The sequence below is a fragment of the Neofelis nebulosa genome, chromosome 3 (genome assembly GCF_028018385.1).
Source record: "Neofelis nebulosa isolate mNeoNeb1 chromosome 3, mNeoNeb1.pri, whole genome shotgun sequence".
In the NCBI taxonomy this organism is placed as follows: Eukaryota; Metazoa; Chordata; class Mammalia; order Carnivora; family Felidae; genus Neofelis; species Neofelis nebulosa.
In genome coordinates, this window is record NC_080784.1 from 148,613,743 (window position 1) to 148,634,439 (window position 20,697).

The following is a 20,697-nucleotide window of genomic DNA, read 5'->3' on the forward strand; positions in this document are numbered from 1 at the left end:
TATTTATCTCGTGGAATTTGGCACCAGGATTAAATTTGATAGTATAATTAAAGTCCTTAGCACAATGCAGGCACATAGTAAATGGAGTTCAGTAAAGCCAGTGTTCCATGTAGCTATGCAGATTAGAGGTATGTTTCACTAAATTTCTATAATGCGTTTTAGTAGTTTATTAAAAAAAGGAGGGGGAGGGGAGAAAGGAAGGGCTTTTTATATGTTGGAGCAAGCTTTATGTGTTAGAGAAAGAAAAATAAATATTTCATGGCACTGAAAAGAAGTTGATCTTCTGTTTGAAATCTTCCATGTGGGGATATCTACAGCCATTTGGTCTGTCTGTAAGGTGCACACTGTCAGCCCCTTACTACTTACATTAATGCTTTAGAGCTGAGAATTCTAAAGTTTGGCTCAATATTATGGAAAAGTACAATTTCTGCATTTAAGTAATAGGAATTAGAACAACAACAACAACAAGAACCCAGGTCCAAAATGAGTGCTAATTTAAAAACAACAACAAAAAAAGACTATGACCATAAGGCTATGTGTGGGTAATTAGTGGTATAAGCAATGAATATGTAGATAAACTGGTGTTTTGATTTTTTTTTTTTTTTAATCTAGAGAATGGTAAGATGTTTCCAGTTACAAAGAGATCAGATAAGTAAAGAGCACAGACAACTATTTGGATATTGTAATGTCGTGTTTTAGGAAGATAAAACATTCTCAGGAATAAGAATACTAATATGCTGGTCTGTTACTTTCTCACTTATAACCATAACCACAGCCTTACCTCGTAACTCATATTCTCAGCCATGGATTGTTTTCAGGATTAAATATGTGGAAAGTACGTTATAAACTATATGAATATATTGTGGTATTTTGTAACACTCAGAAAACTTGATCTCATATAGCAAGCCTTACAAATATTTTCTGCTTTGAGCCAGATCATTATGATGGGTATTTTTATTGTTTATACCTGACTAGTTCATACTTACAGGGCTAAGGAGAGCTATAAAATGATCATAATAAGTTTTTGTATTTAAAATGGTCATAATGTTTACAAATTCTTTAAAGTTCCAGTGTTGTCTATTTGAAAACCATAAAAAAAATAGTGCGCAGAAATGTTAAAGTGAACCAGAGAATCCCAGACAAATCATTGCTTATCATTAATATTTTAGAATAGCAGAATGAAAGTATTCTTTCCTTGGAATTCTTAGGCAGTACTTTTTTCTTAACATGCCACAACTATGACTATTAATTTGAAATGAAAATATCCAAGAAACATGAACAAACTGTATAGAAGATATGGTTGGACATACATTGGTATGACATGCCATCTGTCGGTCACTGAGATCTTGATTCTCTCTCTTCCAGTTCCGAACATTTGACCCATGTAAACAGCTGTGGTGTAGCCATCCTGATAATCCCTACTTTTGTAAGACAAAAAAAGGACCCCCACTTGATGGGACTGAATGTGCTGCTGGAAAAGTGAGTGTATCTATTTATGCAATAAAGACTTAAGATATGTTTCACAATAATCATCTTTAGAAACCTAGAAAATTATGACCATGGCTGTAGTCCTTTTTGTGCAAGACATGGTGTATAGGGTTTCATTGTGATCATGTACAAACATTGTTTCCTATGGCTGTTATAACAAATTACCCCAAACTTGGGTGCTAAAAACAACAGAAATGTTATTTTCTAATAGTTCTAGAAGCCAGAAGTCCAAAATCTATTTCATTGGGCAAAAATCAATGTGTGGACAGGACCGTACTCTCTCCAGAGGCTCTAGAGGAGGATCTGTTCTCACATCTTCCCGCTTCTGGTGGCCACCTGCATTCCTTGACTTGTGGCTGCACCATTTCAATCTCTGCTTCCATGGCCACATCATCTCCTTCTCTTCTGTGTGCAAATTTCCTTCTGCCCCTGTCTTATAAGGGTACATGTACTGTGCTAGCATTTAGGGCCCACCTGAATAACCCAGGATAATCTCTCTATCTCAGAATCCTTAACCAAATCACATCTGCAAAGACCATTTACCAAATAAGGTAACATTTACGAATTTCAAGGAATAGAATCAGACATCTTTGAGACCGCTCTTCAGCCACTGCTGATAGAATAGGAGACAGCAGCTCAGCAGAATATCTGTGACCCTGCTAATGGGATTTTATTTACTTGCTGGCGTCTCACTCCTTGTGAAAGTTGTCCAGAAATAAAGTCATGTGAATTTATACAGAAGATTTGGCCTTGTTCCTTGGGGAAAGATGCCCAGAGGTTTTAAATCTCACATTGTGTAGTCAAGGTCGAATGCTCAGAAACTGGCCAGGGGCCAAGCTACGCTACTCATAAGGGGAAAGATCACCAAACCCAAAACAAAGGCATGTTAAGAACTCAAACTGAAGAGCCTTGACTAGTTTGGAAATAAGATATTGTAGACAGGACCAAAAGCTGGCAAGGAAGATTTACATAGCTTTCAGTTCTTTTAAAGCCCTTTAAGCTGTAGTCCAAATATGTATGAACTATATTTGCTATGAGAATTACAATAATAATAATAATAATAATAATAATAATATCTGCCATTATTGGTGTTTAACCTTTGTTAGGTACCATGCTAAACACATTATGTTTGGAAAAATTCAGTGTTACAGACTTTTGACTAAAAAAACAAGAGCAATAATTAATTAATTCATTTTTGCTTTATGAAAAATATATCCTGTACATCAACTCTGAACATCCAACTTCTCTAAATATATTTGTGTTATATTTAAACTTAACCAAATTTGAGTTTTAAGAGACATTTTCATTGTATATAGGATAAAAAAGCAAGTCAAAATGTTGAAAGGAAAAGAATACCGGTTGAACACCTGCTATATGCTGGGTACTATAAGCGAGGTACCTCTATAGTATCAAGGATCAGTGGTTCCCACTTAATTATTTCTTGGTCAGATGTTCTTATCCTCCTCATGATCCTTCCTGGGCCGCGGTAGTCCTCATCTAAAACGTAAAGATAAAATAAATGACCTATCTCTCAGAATCATTGTGAATGAAAAGTTTGAAACATATGTAAGTGTTTTGAATACTATATATGCTTTAGATATGTTATTTAATTCCAAAGTTAAGGCATATATTTTTCTGTTATTATTGTAAAGGGGTGCATATGACCCTTAAAAAGCCTAAAATTACAGCTAACGAAGGATGAAGGGTAGAATAGTACCCACTATGCAAGTTGGGTCCTCAGATCATTCTTACTGGTTATGTTTGATGCTCACTGTAAATGTACCATTTAAAAACTTGTCTGAGTAAATGTTATTTTTTCATTTTATACTTAAAAATGCAAGCCTAAATTATCCTGTATAGGGCACCTTATTGATATAATTGCACTGGGTTCATTTATAAATGCATTTTTACCTGGTGGGCGGGGGAAGAAGTGAAGGCCTTTAACTGGTGGCCCTTGTATAACAACTTCAGCTTTAGCATATGCGTGATTTTCATAATTGCCTTTTGTCATTTTCCCAAGTGGTGCTATAAGGGTCATTGCATGTGGAAGAATGCCAATCAACAAAAACAAGATGGCAATTGGGGATCATGGACCAAATTTGGTTCCTGTTCCCGGACGTGCGGAACTGGTGTCCGTTTCAGAACACGCCAGTGTAACAATCCCGCGTGAGTATAACTGCTGTAATTTCGAGTTGTTTTTGGCTACACCAGAAAATGCTTCCATATTGTGTCGTTAATATTTCTTTCATGAAATACATGTGAAGTACACAACATGAAAACCAAGGGTTTAAGTGTCTGTTTTGGGAAAATCTCTATTCATCAATCTTGTGAAGAGTAGTCAATAGTGAAGATGAAAGGCTGGAGTGAAGATTAGAGGTTTTTGAAGCAGTTGCTCTTTAGAAATCTTCAGGAGCGAGGCAGAGAGAGCCTGGGCACTGAGGCTGTCCGCAGGAAGCATGTCAGCGTGGGGAGTAATTCCAGACAGGGGCTCCCACACTCTGGGGTTAGGAGAGCAACACATTTGAACAGGGCAACAGAAAGACCTTGAAGGAACACCAAGGAGCTGTTGGGGAAAGAGCTATCCATTCACTCCCTCAAACTAACTATATTGGATCTTTCCTTCCTGCATGCTCAGCAGATCCTTAGGACATTCTTTCTGGTCTAGGACTTACCATTTTATAAAGAAGATCAAGTGTGGCATACCTGTCTTCACAGAAGGGATGGCAGAAGTATTAGTGGAAGTCACCAAAACAATAAAAATTGTAAGAACAGCTAAGGTTCACCACGAGCCATGCTCCTTTCTAAGTATATTAAATATGTGGACTTATTCAGTCCTCTCCATTTTCCCCTAAGAAAGATGGAATTATTTTTTGCATTTGCCATATGAGAAAACGAAGGCCTACAGCTGTGATCAGATTTCTTTGGGTTATATCTATGTGTTTTATGCATGGCAGAAAATCTATTTCCCTCAGACCATAGATACATATGTTTTTATATTTCTTTATATACTTTCACCATACACATACATCCAAAACAGACTGTTTGAAAAGCTGATTTAAGTCAAGTTTTTGGTCCCCATCTTCCCTCCCTGTACCTGACACACACATGTACTGGGAGAGGATGGCGTTTTCAGAAAGGGACTGAAATCAGGAATAGGAGTTCATTCACTTTGTGCCTACAGCTCCGAAACTCTGGCCTCCTGCCTTCAGGCACTGAGTCTGCGAGCTTCCACTGCTGGAGCAGAGCCAAAGGGCATTTTCCAGTGCTGTCTTTTTTCTGTAGGCCCATCAATGGCGGTCAGGACTGTCCTGGTGTTAACTTCGAGTACCAGCTTTGTAATACAGAAGAGTGCCAGAAGCACTTCGAGGACTTCAGAGGACAGCAGTGCCAACAGCGGAACTCCCACTTTGAATACCACAACACCAAGCACCACTGGCTGCCCTACGAACATCCTGACTGTGAGTGGAGTGGACCTTCTCTCTCTTTCCCACTGTGTGGATGGGAATTTCAGAGGTTAGGCCTTGTCCACACCAATCCCTTGGACTCCTGGCACCTGGTTGGTAACTTAGAAAACTTGGTGTTTATAGGGGTAAGTCCTGCTGGGTTTTGAAGAGGAAGGCTTTCTCTAGAGAGGTGAGAATTGCGAGCTAGTTCCTGGCCAAGAGCATTCCCACCATGGCTACTGAAGAGACCAGTGGAAAGCAACCCCTAGGAGACATGTTGAGTTTCCTCCTTTGACTGAAGTGCCTCTACGAGGAAATGCTCTGGACTAGTGTGATCTTTTCTTGCTGAATAACTAGAAAAAGAATACAGTTCTTTTACAAGTGAGTGAGCACCAAGAAATAGATCATTACTTAAGAACAAAAGCCAATTTATAACCTTTTACTTTTGTACTGTATACTAGTTATGAGAAAATGAACTTAGAAACTCCCTTTCATGGTATCTGGGTGGCTCAGTCAGTTAAATGTCTGGCTCTTGATGTCGACTCAGGTCATGATCTCACCGTGGTGGGATCGAGCCCCTCATTGGGCTCTGCACTGGTAGTGTGAAGCCTGCTTGGGACTCTCTCTCTCCCTCTCTCTCTCTGCCCCTCCCCACTTCTGTTCTCTCTCTCTCTCTTTCTCTCTCAAAATAAATATATAAACTTAAATTTTTTTTTTAATTTCCTTTTAATTGTTTACTTCTTACCATGAATTTTTGGTTAAATAATGTTCAAATGGGAACGAACATCTTGCCATACTTCATCTTTGGATGGATAAAAGAAAAATAGTTACATGATAACCATGTGATATAATACACTGCCAAGTTCAGTTTATAAGCTGTTTTATGGGAAAGATGCATCTACATAGGAATTCAGAGTTGCAATGCATTAATAAGATGCATTCTTTTTTATTTCGATGAAATGAGTCACATAAGTTATATTAAAATTAATGAGATCCTATAGGAGATGTTGACCATACCAGGGCATTGGGCCAGACAAAAGAGAAACCCTTTTAGTTCTCAAAGTGTCACTAAAAGTAAATTGCCTCTCTCTGAATTAAAGTTTGTTGAAGAGCTGTGGTAAAATTCAGGGTTGTTGGTACAACCCGGTTTGCCTGGGACACTCCCAGTTGTTTCTGTGTAACTATTATTTCAACCACTGTTCACTCTCAAACGTTTCACAGTTTAGGGGCACCTGGGTGGTTCAGTCAGTTGAGCATCAGACTCTTGATTTCAGCTCAGGTCACGATCTCACAGTTCGTGAGATCAATCCCTGCATTCAGCTCTGAGCTGACAGTGCAGAGCCTGCCTGGGATTCCCTCTCTCCCTCTCTCTTTGCACCTCCCCCACTCATGCACGTGCACACTCTCTCCCTCTCTCAAAGTGAATAAAATAAACTTAAACAAGTTTCACAGTTTAGATTCGTTGTATGCCAAATATGCATCCTTTTCTGCTACTCTTTATTTACGTATACAATATTTTGTTTTCAGGAAACCATGTTGGAACTTCATATTTTAAAAATAAAGTAACTGTAGTGTTCAAATATGTCGTTTTATATAAATAGCTGATTTAATCTTCCATCTTACGTAGCCAAGAAAAGATGCCACCTTTACTGTCAATCCAGAGAGACTGGAGATGTCGTGTACATGAAGCAGCTGGTTCACGACGGAACACACTGTTCTTACAAAGACCCATACAGCATATGTGTTCGAGGAGAGTGTGTGGTGAGTTAGTTGCTTCCCCGGAAGCTTCATATGTTTTCGTGAAATTCTACTTTTATGGTCCTTCATCTGCGTGTTTTCAAAAGGTTTTAACCCTTTCTTATCTGTAAAATCACATTAAAATGAGATTCTAGGACTAGTTGAGGAGGCCTAAACTAAATGTGGGAGAAATTTCACTTTTCAAACCAAAATTTGGCCATTGGCAGCATCAAGATTTAAACGTATTTTTCCTAATTTCCAGCCAGATGCCTTTTCTAAGTTATTCTGATGTATCTAGGCTGGGAATACAGCAACTTGGGAATGAACGATGCCTTTGCTTTGAGTATTTCACTGGTAGGCATCTACTTTATGATACAGAGCCTTTTTCAAAAATACAATGCTAAGTGTATTTTATCTTTTATTTAAAAAATAATGGAAATTCTTTCTCTCCCTTTCCAATTGATTCTAAGTTTAAGCACTGAATTCCACATCAGAACAAAGTGGTGAAGATGTAAAAATGGTTTTTGCCCTATTTGGACTCTTAAAAAAAAAATGCACTTGACTTTTTTGTTCATGTTTACAAGTTGAATTGATATGAAATCATCCTTCTTAACATGTTACTCCTGTCTGTCTCTTTTTCACTTCAGTTATGCTGATATATTTATGAATCTCAAGTATGCACATGCTTTACATTTGAAATAAAATTTCCCCCAAAAGTAGAATCTGAGTTTTATCCCTCCTTCACTTCCCACATTATCTGGTACATCAAACATGTGGTCATCATTTTCTCTGCCCATTTTCCCTCCAAATTTATGAGTGCAGTGGCATATCGTATAACATAACCCTGCACTGAAGGATCCTGCTCCGGTTCAGAACCTTCAGTGGCTCCCTGTTCAATTCATGTGAAAAAGTAAACTCTGCCTGATATTCGAGGCCTTTCATAGCCTGTGCTTTGCAAGTCATTCGCTCTTCTTCCCCTATCCTATAGCACTAACCTTCCATTGTTTTTTTGTTGTTGTTTTTTGTTTTTGTTTTTTGTTTTTGTTTTTTTGTTTTTATTTCTTGAGAGAGAGAGAGAGAGAGAGAGAGAGAGACAGAGCATGAGCAAGGGAGGGGCAGAACGAGAGGGATACAGAATCCGAAGCAGGCTCCAGGCTCTGAGCTGTCAGCACAGAGCCCGACGCAGGGCTCGAACTCACAAGTCATGAGGTCATGAGCTGAGCCGAAGTCGGACTCTCAACCAGCTGAGCCACCCAGGCACCCCTCATTGGTTTAAATATGGCTTAAGTGTTGCTCTTTGAACCCACTTTCCATGAGCAACTTCCATGACTCTATTTTAATCCCTCTGCATTCTTGAAATGCCTTCCATAGGGTCCTATAAAAATCTCCAGCACTTCATAAAGTTTTGTTTCACATCCCTAAACAGCTTGTTAAGCTTATGCTAATGCACAGCTCACTGTTTTGCTATTCATCTTTCCAAATAGGAAAGCAACAAGGGGAATAAACGCCATCTTTACTTTTGGTCTGTTCAGCATCAGCTACCATATCTGTGCTTCGTAAATGTTTGATGGTCATGACTATGTATAATGGGATAAATATTTCATTAGACTGGGGGAATTGATCCTAGAGTAGAATTTAACCTAGAGTACAAGTCATTTGACTTCATAGTAGTTCTTTGAAAGATTGAGGCATTAGAAATGAGAGCTGGAGTGAAGGCTTGGTGCAGACCACCTCTGTGGAGTCCCAGTGAAACAAATGCTTCATCATTGTCTAGGATTCTCACCTTTAGTTGGCACATTAAAACTACCCATGCTTAACATCTTCTCTTTCCAGAAAGTGGGCTGTGATAAAGAAATCGGTTCTAACAAGGTTGAGGATAAGTGTGGTGTCTGTGGAGGAGATAATTCTCATTGTCGAACCGTAAAGGGGACCTTTACCAGAACCCCCAGGAAACTTGGTAAGATGAGGTCTCTCATGAATTTACTATCCTTCTCTAGGATTTGTACTTTTTGAGATTTCTTTAAGGAATGTAGCATTTCCCTATAAATATAACAAAACATTCGCTGCTGGTTTAGTTTTATTCAGATTAAGTTTCAAGGAACTAAAAAAAAGAAAAGAAAAGAAAAGCAAACACTTGGGATTAAATTCATACTCCGTAGCATCCATGATGAAAAATTGGCTACTAAGTTTAGATAATGAAGAAATAAAATCAATATCAAATATAGTAGTTAGCCAAAATATGTGTTTTGTTTTGTTTTATGTTTTTTATAAGACCTAATTGTTAGAATTGATTTTTTTTTTTTGAGAGAGAGAGCATAAGTGGGGGAGAGGGGCAGAGGTAGACAGAGAGGGAGAGAGAGAAAATCTTAAGCAGGCTCCACTCTCAGCTTGGAGCCCAATGTGGGGCCCAATACAAGGCTCTACCCCATGAACCTGGGATCATGACTTGAGTTGAAATCATGAGTCGGACACTCAACTGACTGAGCCACCCAGGCACCCCTAGAATTGATGCTTATTTTGAATTTTTTGTTCACATAAATTGTTGATCGGAAGTTAAAAAAACACACACACAATTCTAAATACAACTTTAAAAATATTCATTAGTTTTGCTGCTTTTATGTTAAAAGTGAAAAAATTTATCCCATTTATAAATCTAGGAATCTAGAGTCCATATTTCACATAATTCTAAATGTTTTATATTACAAGGGTGCCTGGGTGGCTCAGTCAGTTAAGCATCTGACTTTGGCTTAGGTCATGATCTTGCAGTTTTTGAGTTTCGGGCTCTGTGCTGACAGCTTAAAACCTGGAGCCTGCTTCAGATTCTGTGTCTCCCTCTCTCTCTCTCTTTGCCCCTCCCAATCTCTCTCTCTCAAAAATAAATAAACTTTAATGTTTATTACAGAGTCAGTGATCTGGGCTTAGGCGTACAGTGAAATTTCAGTAGATGGAAAAAAAAAGCACAAATAATATGCAAAATTATGAGTGGTTTTATAATTATTCATTGGAATTTTCATAAAATATCTGGATACAAAAATTTATTACTGACCAACTTTTTAGTTGCTAATAAATATTATTCAGTTATTCAGTAAGCATTTATGGGAAAATGTTTCTGAGAATTCAGCATTTAAAGATAAATTTGATGTAGTGCTTCCTTGAGAAGCTTCTCTTACATCATCCCTCTACAGTTGGTAGAGTCTCTAACAGAATGATAAAAACAAAATGAAACAAAGCAAAAATAAAGATAAGAAATTTGGTTTACTCTGAGCACATTGTCATGGCAGTCATTTTCCCTTTTAGAAGTAAAGAAAGTATTAGAAAGGTAGTCTTCATCCAAATGGAATAATTCTCTTAGTTCTTTGTAGTCTCATTATACCTCAACTATGCAGCATAAGGCAAGTGCACACATATCAGTTATGGTCTTTGATATATTTGGGGCGGGCAGAGTTAGGTGAACTGTATTCTAAAGCGACATCAGTAACATCATTACTAATGTTTTTGATATTCCTGTGTGGTATGACAATTTAATGGTTAAATGGTTAAAAAACAAATATTGCCATATCTGGCTGATTACATTATTTTAACAAGGGAAACAGAATTAAAACTATAGCATTTATTGTGGTTTTGGTGGAATAACATGTAATTTTCTTCATCTTATTGTGAAGTAATTTTGCTTTCTCTATTGCAGTTACATTATTCTTTTTGGTGTAAAATCATTCATATTCTTTTATTTCCAGAGTGAACTAATGTAAAGAAAAAGTTTTTGCCATTAATCATCCATTCTGTATTATGTGTAGTAGGAGGCAGTGATATGTTTTTTTAGATACCTCAAAAATTACGCTAAACCTACTGCCTTCTGAACCAAGGTCAGAAGAGGTGAAGAAAAGATTTCATCAGTCATACTGATTCAAACTGTTCAAAGATAAACTAATATCCATTTCTTTGCACTAATGTTGTCATAGTCACTCAATAGACTAACGTTTTCCAACAGGGAAACATTTAAGCAAGAGGTGTCATACAGAATTCAAGTTGCTGGAAAATGAAATCTGCAAGTATTCAACTTCAAATCACCTTTATCATTTCTTATTCACACGTAGTCTTACTTTCATTGACTACTAACTGTTTATTGGCATTAGCTAACTATTATAAATGCATTTTGACTTCAACACATAAAATTACTATATAGCTTCTAGTACGGTTAGTGAAACAGCAAGACGTTGAGTCAACGTGAAACCTTTACTAATTAAAAACATTCTATTTAAGGGAAGACAAGAGGCGCCTTCACTTTACCCAAAGGAGCTCGTAATATTTCTCTTGCTGAAACAAGAGAAGCTAAAAATGTGCTGGGTAAGTTGTAGCAAACTGCAGAAAGATGGGCATCCATAAATGGCATCAAGCTGTTTTGCTGTCCTTAGCATCTTAAGCATGTTACTTCTGGCCATTGCATACTCAGACAAACCCAGCACAGTTCACAGACTGGAATGTACCCAGGCTCAGGTACTGAAGACCATAACCCCAAAATGACTATACTATCGAGTTAAGACAGTAACCAATATTGTGAAAAAGTTGGGGAAAGCTATCCATAGGTAGATATTTATTGCCCATATAGAAATGACAAGCGTTGGGGCGCCTGGGTGGCGCAGTCGGTTAAGCGTCCGACTTCAGCCAGGTCACGATCTCGCGGTCTGTGAGTTCGAGCCCCGCGTCAGGCTCTGGGCTGATGGCTCGGAGCCTGGAGCCTGTTTCCGATTCTGTGTCTCCCTCTCTCTCTGCCCCTCCCCCGTTCATGCTCTGTCTCTCTCTGTCCCAAAAATAAATAAAAAACGTTGAAAAAAAAAAAATTTTAAAAAAAAGAAATGACAAGCGTATTTCTTCCTGATGATACGTGATTGTATAAATACACAATTTATAACTGAATTTCTGTCACTCATCCTGCAGTATATAAATTGGATGTTTCATAATATAAGGTGTTAGTTGCATAATCTCCATATATTCATTTGTTTGATGCAAATGAGATGCAACATCTTGATTTCTATTTGTCCTATTGTTGATTTATAGTTAAGATCTTAATTCTAAGTCATCTTAAGATAATTTTTAGGACATGTGATAATACTAAGATTTGTTTTATATGACACTGACAATAATAGGATTGATGTATGATTTTATAGCTCAAGGCAATCCATTCAGCCTATTGATTTCATGATTTCTGGAGTAGAAGATTGAGTTTAAGGTCCATGTAAAGGCAATGTATGACATAACTTACAGACATTTTCCAACCAAATGGTTTGGTCAAATCTAAAAAATGTATTTTAAAACTGTCCCATGAGGGGCGCCTGGGTGGCGCAGTCGGTTAAGCGTCCGACTTCAGCCAGGTCACGATCTCGCGGTCCGTGAGTTCGAGCCCGGCGTCAGGCTCTGGGCTGATGGCTCGGAGCCTGGAGCCTGTTTCCGATTCTGTGCCTCCCTCTCTCTCTGCCCACCCCCCCCCACCCCCCCGTTCATGCTCTGTCTCTCTCTGTCCAAAAATAAATAAAAAACGTTGAAAAAAAAATTTAAAAAATAAATAAATAAATAAATAAAATAAAACTGTCCCATGATAAAACTTAAGGCTTTAAAATTAATGGCTATTACAAGAAAAATGAAAGCTACTCATTGATTAGGTGAGTAGCTTTTTATAATTATTTTAGAGAGAGAGTGTATGAGTTGGGGAAAGGGGCAGAGGGAGAGAGAGAGAATTCTAAGCATGTTCTGTGCTGTCAGTGCAGAGTCTGACGTGGGGTTCAATCCCAAGATCCTGGGATCATGACCTGAGCTGAAACCAAGAGTGGATGCTCAACCGACTGAGCCACCCAGATACCCCTTTCTTCTGTAATTTCTTTAGAATGAAGTAGGCTTTCAATATGAAGATACTTCATAAATTAAAAGTTTAGCTATCTATACTTTCCCTTAGGCTTTTAATAATACGTAGACTTGGGGCGCCTGGGTGGCTCAGTCGGCTAAGCATCCGACTTCAGCTCAGGTCACGATCTCGCGGTCCGTGAGTTCGAGCCCCGCGTCGGGCTCTGGGCTGATGGCTCAGAGCCTGGAGCCTGCTTCGGATTCTGTGTCTCCCTCTCTCTCTGCCCCTCCCCCATTTGTGCTCTGTGTCTCTCTGTCTCAAAAATAAATAAACGTTAAAAAAATTTTTTTTAATAAAAAAAATAAAATAATACATAGACAGATAAAATATCTCAAGAAGTTTACCCACCAAGTTCACCAAAAATTGGCCCCTCTTCAACAGGGTGGTTTAGAAAATTAAAACTAAAATCGTGTAATATATAAACTTGATAAATCGCTGTGTTGTACACCTGAAACTAATGTAACATTGTGTGTCAACTATACTCAGATATAAATAAACAAACAAACAAACTTAACTGCAATAACAACAAACTCTAAAATCACATAGAAGTACACAGGAAAGTGTAGTATTTACCTGAATTGTTGTTGACACAATTCATAGTCCAATACCAGATAAATGACTAATAGATTGGGAACAAGATTAATTTCTCCCCACCATTACAAAAAAAAAAAACAAAAGGTTTTCTCTAATTTCATGCCCTTTGTCACAAAAACTACCAATGCTTTGAAGTTAATTCTGAAACTGCTTCTGTCAGTTTATGGATGCCCTCTTCTGCGTGCAGGAGCAGTGAGAATTTCATGCTCGGCTAACCATGGTTGTTGCTTTTGTTTTCTTCTTTGCTTTCTCCGATATTTACTACACATGCAAAGGGTACCTTAAGATGTTTGATATACCCCCTGGTGCTAGACATGTGTTAATCCAAGAAGACGAGGCTTCTCCTCATATTCTTGGTAAGTGTTCCTGTCTGCTGGCTTTGCTTTAGCATGACCTTAGAGAAATGTCAAAGAAGTCATATATATATAGAGAGATATATTTGTGTGCCGATGCGTGTGTATATATACGTATATGTGTATGTATACATAGATATGCAAGAGTTAAAATTACATATAAATGCATTACTATATGGTTTTTGTTGGTCATTTCTCCCCACTATTCTTTCTTTAAAACAAGAAATTTGCAAAAACAGAGCTCTAATTTTTGGTGAAACCTGGGTTGGTCCATTATTTATGTGGGGAAAAAAAGTTATTTAACAAGTTTTTTATGCACTTTTTCTCTGTATAAGGGGAGGAGAAAAATAAGTATGTTAATAAAATGCATTAAATTAAGGAAGAATATCAGAAAAATTTGCCATATATAGGTTGACAAATTTGTTCTGATATTTTGGTTGATGCCATACTATATGCCTCTCCTTACTTTTATTGCATTTTAAGTTATTTTACCGAAAAGCAACCACATGTGAATTTTACTAGTCTAGTGCAAATTTTCCTAATACCAGTTATGTGTCCAGTTTCTGACTGGCACATGGAGATCCATTTGCATGGCTGTTTATAATTTCCACAAGAAGATTCTTTTCCTCCTTTATGAGAGGATCGTGTAAAAATGGCATTATCTTCAAAGGTCTATGTACCAATGTAAACCTAACTTCCACTTGTTCCCTGATCTATTAAAGCACTAGGAAGCTCTCTGAACTCAGGTCGCATCTGTCAATCCCATGAAAATTTGCCTCTCAAATTGCTTTTTCTTTTTTCAAATGGGTAGCTTAAAAAAAAAAAAGAATTGTTTTATGGTGTGTCATAGAATTTTTTTTAGTATTTAAATTATATTTGGGGCGCCTGGGTGGCTTGGTCGGTTAGGCGTCCGACTTCGGCTCAGGTCATGATCTCGCGGTCTGTGAGTTCGAGCCCTGCGTCGGGCTCTGTGCTGACAGCTCAGAGCCTGGAGCCTGTTTCAGATTCTGTGTCTCCCTCTCTCTCTGCCCCTCCCCTGTTCATGCTCTGTCTCTCTCTGTCTCAAAAATAAATAAACATTAAATTATATTCACTGCTAGATTCCTTAATAGTCTAGCAGTCAACCATAGTTCTTTCTCCAATAATTCAAATTGTTTATTTTTTCTCCTAGAATTCAGATTGTTTTCCTTGGAAACATCAGACTTGTTTTAGAAAGCTCAAGCGGAATAAATGTATTTAACTAAGACTGCTCATGTTTTCTACACATTTTCAGTAGATGGTAGTAACATGAGCTTTTATTTTATGTGCTGATAAATACCTCCAAACTTTAGAATCCCATTTGCTATTTTTTATCCATTAGAGAAAGCATTTTTAAATAATATATAGTATACCTGTAATGCATTAAGAATTCTATCATCAATAAACAGCTTTTTCTAGCCATACAAGTAGAGATGTGGCCTTGGCATTTCACAAACATAAGAACTAATTGTTTATTTACCTAAAAATTAGTTCAACTGTGTTGGATATCTATAAATATTCTTACAAACTTGAAAGAGATACATAGTAAAGAAGGTGTTCTATTATATGCTGTCCTAACATAAATGATTTATGTTAATTATTATAGAAATATCCATAATTCTCAAAATATTCCCAGCTTTCTAAGGAAATATATAGGAAGAGTGAGTTAGAAACCATTAACCTTTTTGACAGTGTTTTCAAATAGGAATATTTGCCCATTTCTATCTCCCATTTAACCATTTTGCCATTGTTTTTGATTAGTGAGGGAGTACTTTTTGAGGATTTTGAATGCCTAATGACTGGAATGGGAATCATACCAGAACTAACACTCATTTTGATTGCTTTGATGCTTAAAAGGGGATAGATTTGCTATGGATCATCAAAACTATAATATGATAAAATAAAATGTATGCTGGTTACTCATTTTTCTTCCTTTAGCTATTAAGAACCAGGCTACAGGCCACTACATTCTGAATGGCAAAGGGGAGGAAGCCAAGTCACGGACCTTCATTGATCTTGGTGTGGAATGGGATTATAACATTGAAGATGACATTGAAACTCTTCACACAGATGGACCTTTACACGATCCTGTTATTGTTTTGGTATGTGGTATTACAGACTCATGATGTAGTGGGTTTAATTTATGTCCATTTTAGTTTTATAATTACTTGGTCTGAAAACACTTTTACCCTAAACATTGTATATTTAGTTGCTTGTTTTTATATTATTCCATTTATCTGCCTGTCCCTACTCTGTGCAACTTGGTCATATATTTTATTATATGTACATTTTAACCCAATAATGTAGTATGATTGCTGATTTTTAGTAATCGGTTATGTGGCAAAGACAAAAGAGAAGAGAGATTTTTATATTTACCCACATATTTACCATTTCTTTTTTTTTAATTCTTTATTTATTTTTCTTTTTAAGACAGAGAGAGAGAGAGAGAAGGAAAGAATGAGTGGGGGAGGGGCAGAGAGAGAGAAGGGATATTTTTACCCTGTTAGAGGGAGTTCAAGGAATTGGAGGGCTCACTAAGAAAGTAGGTGTGACCACAGGGTGGAAGCAGCATGCACAAGCTTTATTGACCATTGAGCAGGTTTGAGTGCAGGGCCACCATCCAGCAGAGATGCACAAAGGAACTCCTGGAAGAGAAGGGATTGGAGAGGGGGTGTTTCTGGTTAGGCGATGTCACTCAGCAGCATAATGGGGAGTCTCTGTACTGAGTCCTCCACAGAGCAGCAGCAGCTTGGGGTCCTTGTAGCCATAGTCTTATTTATAGTTAGCAAATGTTGAGTGCGGTTTCATAGGGGTATGCTAAGTAACAGGGCCTAAAATGGATACAAATGTGCTTGTTTGGGCTATATTTAAAAGAAGTGTGTGTGTTAAAATTTGAGTTTGGTGCTAGCAGGCTTCTGAGCTAAAAGGTCTGAGCCTGTTCCGAAGAAACAAAAGTAGGGGCCAACACGCAGGAGCCATCTTTGGCTCATTTACGTGACACTTGTCTTGTACAATCCATCATCTATGATGAGAAGTCAGCCTCATTCATATTGCTGCTCTGTATGTGAAGTATCCATTTTCCCTGGCTGCTTTTTAAAGATTTTCTCCGTATCTTTTGTTTTGTTTCATTTTGTTGGTTTAGCTGTTTGACTGTGATATGCTTAGTTTGTGATGTTCTTTGTCTGTATCTGTCTTGGGTTTCACCAGGCATCTTGGTGATCTAAGTTTGATGGTTTTGGGGGAGTTTGTTTGTTTGTACCAAATTTGGGTTGATTCCACAAGTGTGTTTTTCCCCCATCTCTCACTCCTCTTCTCCTAGGCCTCATTTACACAATTGTTCCATAAGTTCCTGGACCTTGTTCATCCTTCTGTACTCATTTTTTTTCTCTGTTCTTCAGATTTGATAATTGCTATTGAGCTGTGTTCAAGTTCACTGTGTCTTATGTGGTCTTCAATCTGTTGTTGAGCCCATCCAGTAAATTTTTCATGTCAGTTGGTGTTCTTTTCTAGAATTTCCACTTGGTCCTTTTTTTTTTTTTTCCAAAAAAATCATTTCCATTCCTATGCTGAGATTTCCATTCCTATGCTGAGATTTCCATATATTTCACCCATTATGTCTAATGTTTTCTTTGAGTCCCATGTCTTCATGTTGTCTGCTTCTATGGGCTGCTTTTTTCTCTTGAGTATGTGTCACATTTTCCTACTTCTGAGAAATTTTTAAGTGTACAGAGGACATTATAGATGGTAAGCTGTAGGGTGTTTGGTTTATGTTGCCTCCTTTTTTTAAAGTTTATTTATTTATTTAGAGAGAGACAGAGAGAGAGAGGGAGAAAGGGAGAGAGAGCACAAGTGGGGTAGGGGAAGATAGAGATGGAGAGAGAATTCCAAGTGAGCTCCATGCTGTCAGCCCAGAGTCGGATGCAGGGCTCTAACTCACGACCTGTGAGATCACGACCTGAGCCGAGATCAAGAGTTGGATGCCTAACTGACTGAGCCACCCAGGAGGCCCTGTGTTACCTTCTTTACAAGCTGTTGGGTTTTGTTCGGGCTGTCATTTTCTCCTGATTTTTGGAGCCTGGTTTATGCTTTGTTAGGGCTGATCTGTTTCAATTTTGTCCGTATTTTAATGGCATGGCCTGTTTGATACCTTAACTGATTACCTGAAGTGTTAGTGAGGTCTCTTCATCTAGCTATAAAAGAACTCCTATGTCCCTATGTCCTTTGTCCCTGCCTGTCTGAGTCCCAGCCCCACAGCAGCCTCTCAGTAGTAGTCGGCATGGTGTCTTGGCTGGGGCATGCACAGACCAGCCTTCAGTCTAGGATTAATGCAGCTTCTGAGCCACCCCTCTGTGTAGCCCCTTCTTTAGTGTCCTGCCTGCAATTTCCAAACACCACCCTCCATCTCCTCATCTCAGTGAGATTGCTATTTTGGCTTAGCCTCCTGTTCCCTGTGCCAGGGTCCAGAACCTGGCCCCGTCAGGAAACTGGGACCTGGCATGTTTCTCTTCTTGTTGGAATCACTATCCTTTGCTGTGTTATACAGTGCCCCCAAAAAGTTCCTTCCTATATCCTGCCCAGTTTTATTGCTTTTAATATGAGCAAGACAACTCTTATTACTCTCTCGTGAATGAAAACAGAAGACATCTACTTGATTTGAAAAATACTGTTGGATTCTGTATGCAAACATTTATTGAATTCTCTATAGAAAATATTATACTAACTTAAAGCCAAAACATTCTACTCAATTCCAAGGTGTTTTTATACTCTTCAAAAATTATTTCTCTTTGGTGAAGTGTCTGTCCAAATCCTTTGCCCGTTGTTGAAGTAGGTTTTTTTTTTTTTATTTGTTGAGTTTTAAGAGTTTGTTACATATACTTCATATGTCCTTTATAAAATATTTGATTTATCAAATATTTTCTCGTAATGTATAGTTTCTTTTTGTTCTCCTAATAGTGTCTTTGAGAGCAAAATATTTTAACTTTCCTGAAGCCTAATTTATCCATTTTTTCTTTTATAGAATAAGATTTGGGTATTCTATATACATTTTTTTCCTGCCTAATCCAATGTTAAAGTATTTTCTTCTTTTTTTGGTAGAAGTTTTATAGTTTTATATTTTATATTTTGAGTTGATTTTTATATAAACTTTGTGTGATGTGTTAGGTTCTTATTTTTGCATATGGCAGTCTACACTACCTATTGCTGCATAACAAATTACCCCAAACTTAGTAGCTAAGCACAAAGCAACACTGATTATCTCGTAGTTTCTGTGGGCCATGTATTTGGCTGAAAATGGCTGCTGAAATGGCCTGTTGTGGCTCAGGGTATCTCATGAGGTTGCTGTTAGCTGCGGCTAGTCACCCCAAGGCTCCACTGGGGACATCTGCTTCCTAGCTCTGTCACAGGGCTATTGGAAGGCCTCAGAAGATTTCCTCTAAGCGTTTCCATGTGGTGGCTGGTGGGCCTGAGTTCTTCACTACGTGAGCCTCTTCATAGCCTCCTTAAGTGTCCTTAGCACATGACAGCTGGCTTCTACTAGAATGAGTGATCCAAGTGACAGAGCACAGCCAAGACAGAAGAGTCTTTTTTAACCTAATCTTGGAAGTGACATCCCATCACTTCTGCTGTTGTCTGTTTGCTGGAAGCAAGTCACTGAATCCAGCCCACACTGAAAGGGAGAAGAATTAAGCTTCACTCATTGAGAGAAAAAGGATCAAAGGATTTGTGGACACATTTTTAAAGCCACCACAATGACTTGTTCCAGTATCATTTGTTGAAAAACATCCTCTTTTTTCCATTAAGTTTTCTTTTCATCTGTGTCAAGAATTAATTGTTTAAATTTATGGGGGTTTATTTCTGTCTTTCTGCTCCACACGTTATATAATTTCATAGCAAAAATATAACTAATCAAAATTTTATTAAATTCGAATGATTGGAGATCAGAAGCTCTATTCCATTCATATAATTACACTGCATTCTTTTCCAGTGGCACAGGCCTCATGGTTAACTGCTGTTAACTGCCAGGATAACCTACCTCAAGGCTTTGTCCACTGATATCTGGGTGATGTCAGGGAACAATGTGAGCTAGAGATATAAGATGTGAGCTACAGATCTCATATCAGATATGAGATCGGTAGTTAGGACAGTGGGGTATGGCAGTCTCTATCACCTCAGCCTTTCTTTTCCTCTCTAAAGGGCTGGACCCCAGGTTGGGAGCCCTGGAGCATGGCAGCGAGCTGTCTGGGGCTGAAGGCAGTAGGCATCTGGCTACAGTGTAAGGGTCAATGCTTGGTTTGTAATGTTGTTTTAAAAATAAAGACTAAGGGAGAAAAATAAAACAGAAGCCAGATAACCAAATCCTTCATTCTAGTTGGATTTAGTATTACCCAATTTCTCAAGCAAAAGCTATTTCTAAAAGTTTAGTTTAAAATACTAGTGAATTGCATGTTTTTCTCTTTATATAACTGATGTAATCGTATAAAAGCTAGTATGTGCAAGTCAATAAAAACTTATTTTTTTAAAAAAGAGTTACATTGCCCCAAACAAAATTAAAGAACAAACTGAAAAAACAGAATATATTTGCAATGCTTATTACAAAAGGATTAATGTCTTTATTGCGTGAATTATTTAGAAAAAGATATATATACCAATAAAAAAGAAGACATGAACATGTAGCATATAGCAGACAAAACACAAGTGACTAATAAACCAAGAAAGTTAAACATTGATATTTATCAAATAAATAACAATTAAAATAACAATCTTTTGCCAATCAATGAACAAAGATGACAATTATATAGTATGTAGTGCTGAATGGGTACATTCATATACTCTCATCATGAAAGTAATAATTGTTCTAACTATTTTGAAGGGCCATTCCCCAGTCTATTATAAGAACAACAACAACAACAACAACAAAATGCTTATACCCTTCAGCTCACCAGGAAAATCAGAAATCACCACAAAGATGGGGACAAATTCTAATCAATACAAGTATATATTAACAAGTGAATGGTTAAATAATGCACACTACCTTTAGAATTAAACACTTTGCTGACATTTAAAGGTATGTTTTCAAAGAATATTTACTATCTTGATGCATTAAGTGAAATAAGCAAAGCCAGAAAAGCATGCATGGGTACACACACACTCACACACACACACACACACA

General features: G+C 37.7%; 1 protein-coding gene across 3 annotated transcripts in view; it reads left to right on the top strand.

The window, feature by feature from the left end:
* ADAMTS3 (ADAM metallopeptidase with thrombospondin type 1 motif 3) overlaps positions 1-20,697 on the top strand; it is a 267,551-nt gene that overhangs the window by 228,308 nt on the left and 18,546 nt on the right. For all 3 annotated transcript variants that reach the window (XM_058722316.1, XM_058722317.1, XM_058722318.1), the window contains 7 exons: positions 1,366-1,479; positions 3,509-3,654; positions 4,771-4,946; positions 6,559-6,692; positions 8,502-8,625; positions 13,434-13,514; positions 15,468-15,631. In XM_058722316.1, the coding sequence (XP_058578299.1) occupies positions 1,366-1,479; positions 3,509-3,654; positions 4,771-4,946; positions 6,559-6,692; positions 8,502-8,625; positions 13,434-13,514; positions 15,468-15,631 (939 nt within the window). The remainder of the gene's footprint in view (positions 1-1,365; positions 1,480-3,508; positions 3,655-4,770; positions 4,947-6,558; positions 6,693-8,501; positions 8,626-13,433; positions 13,515-15,467; positions 15,632-20,697) is intronic.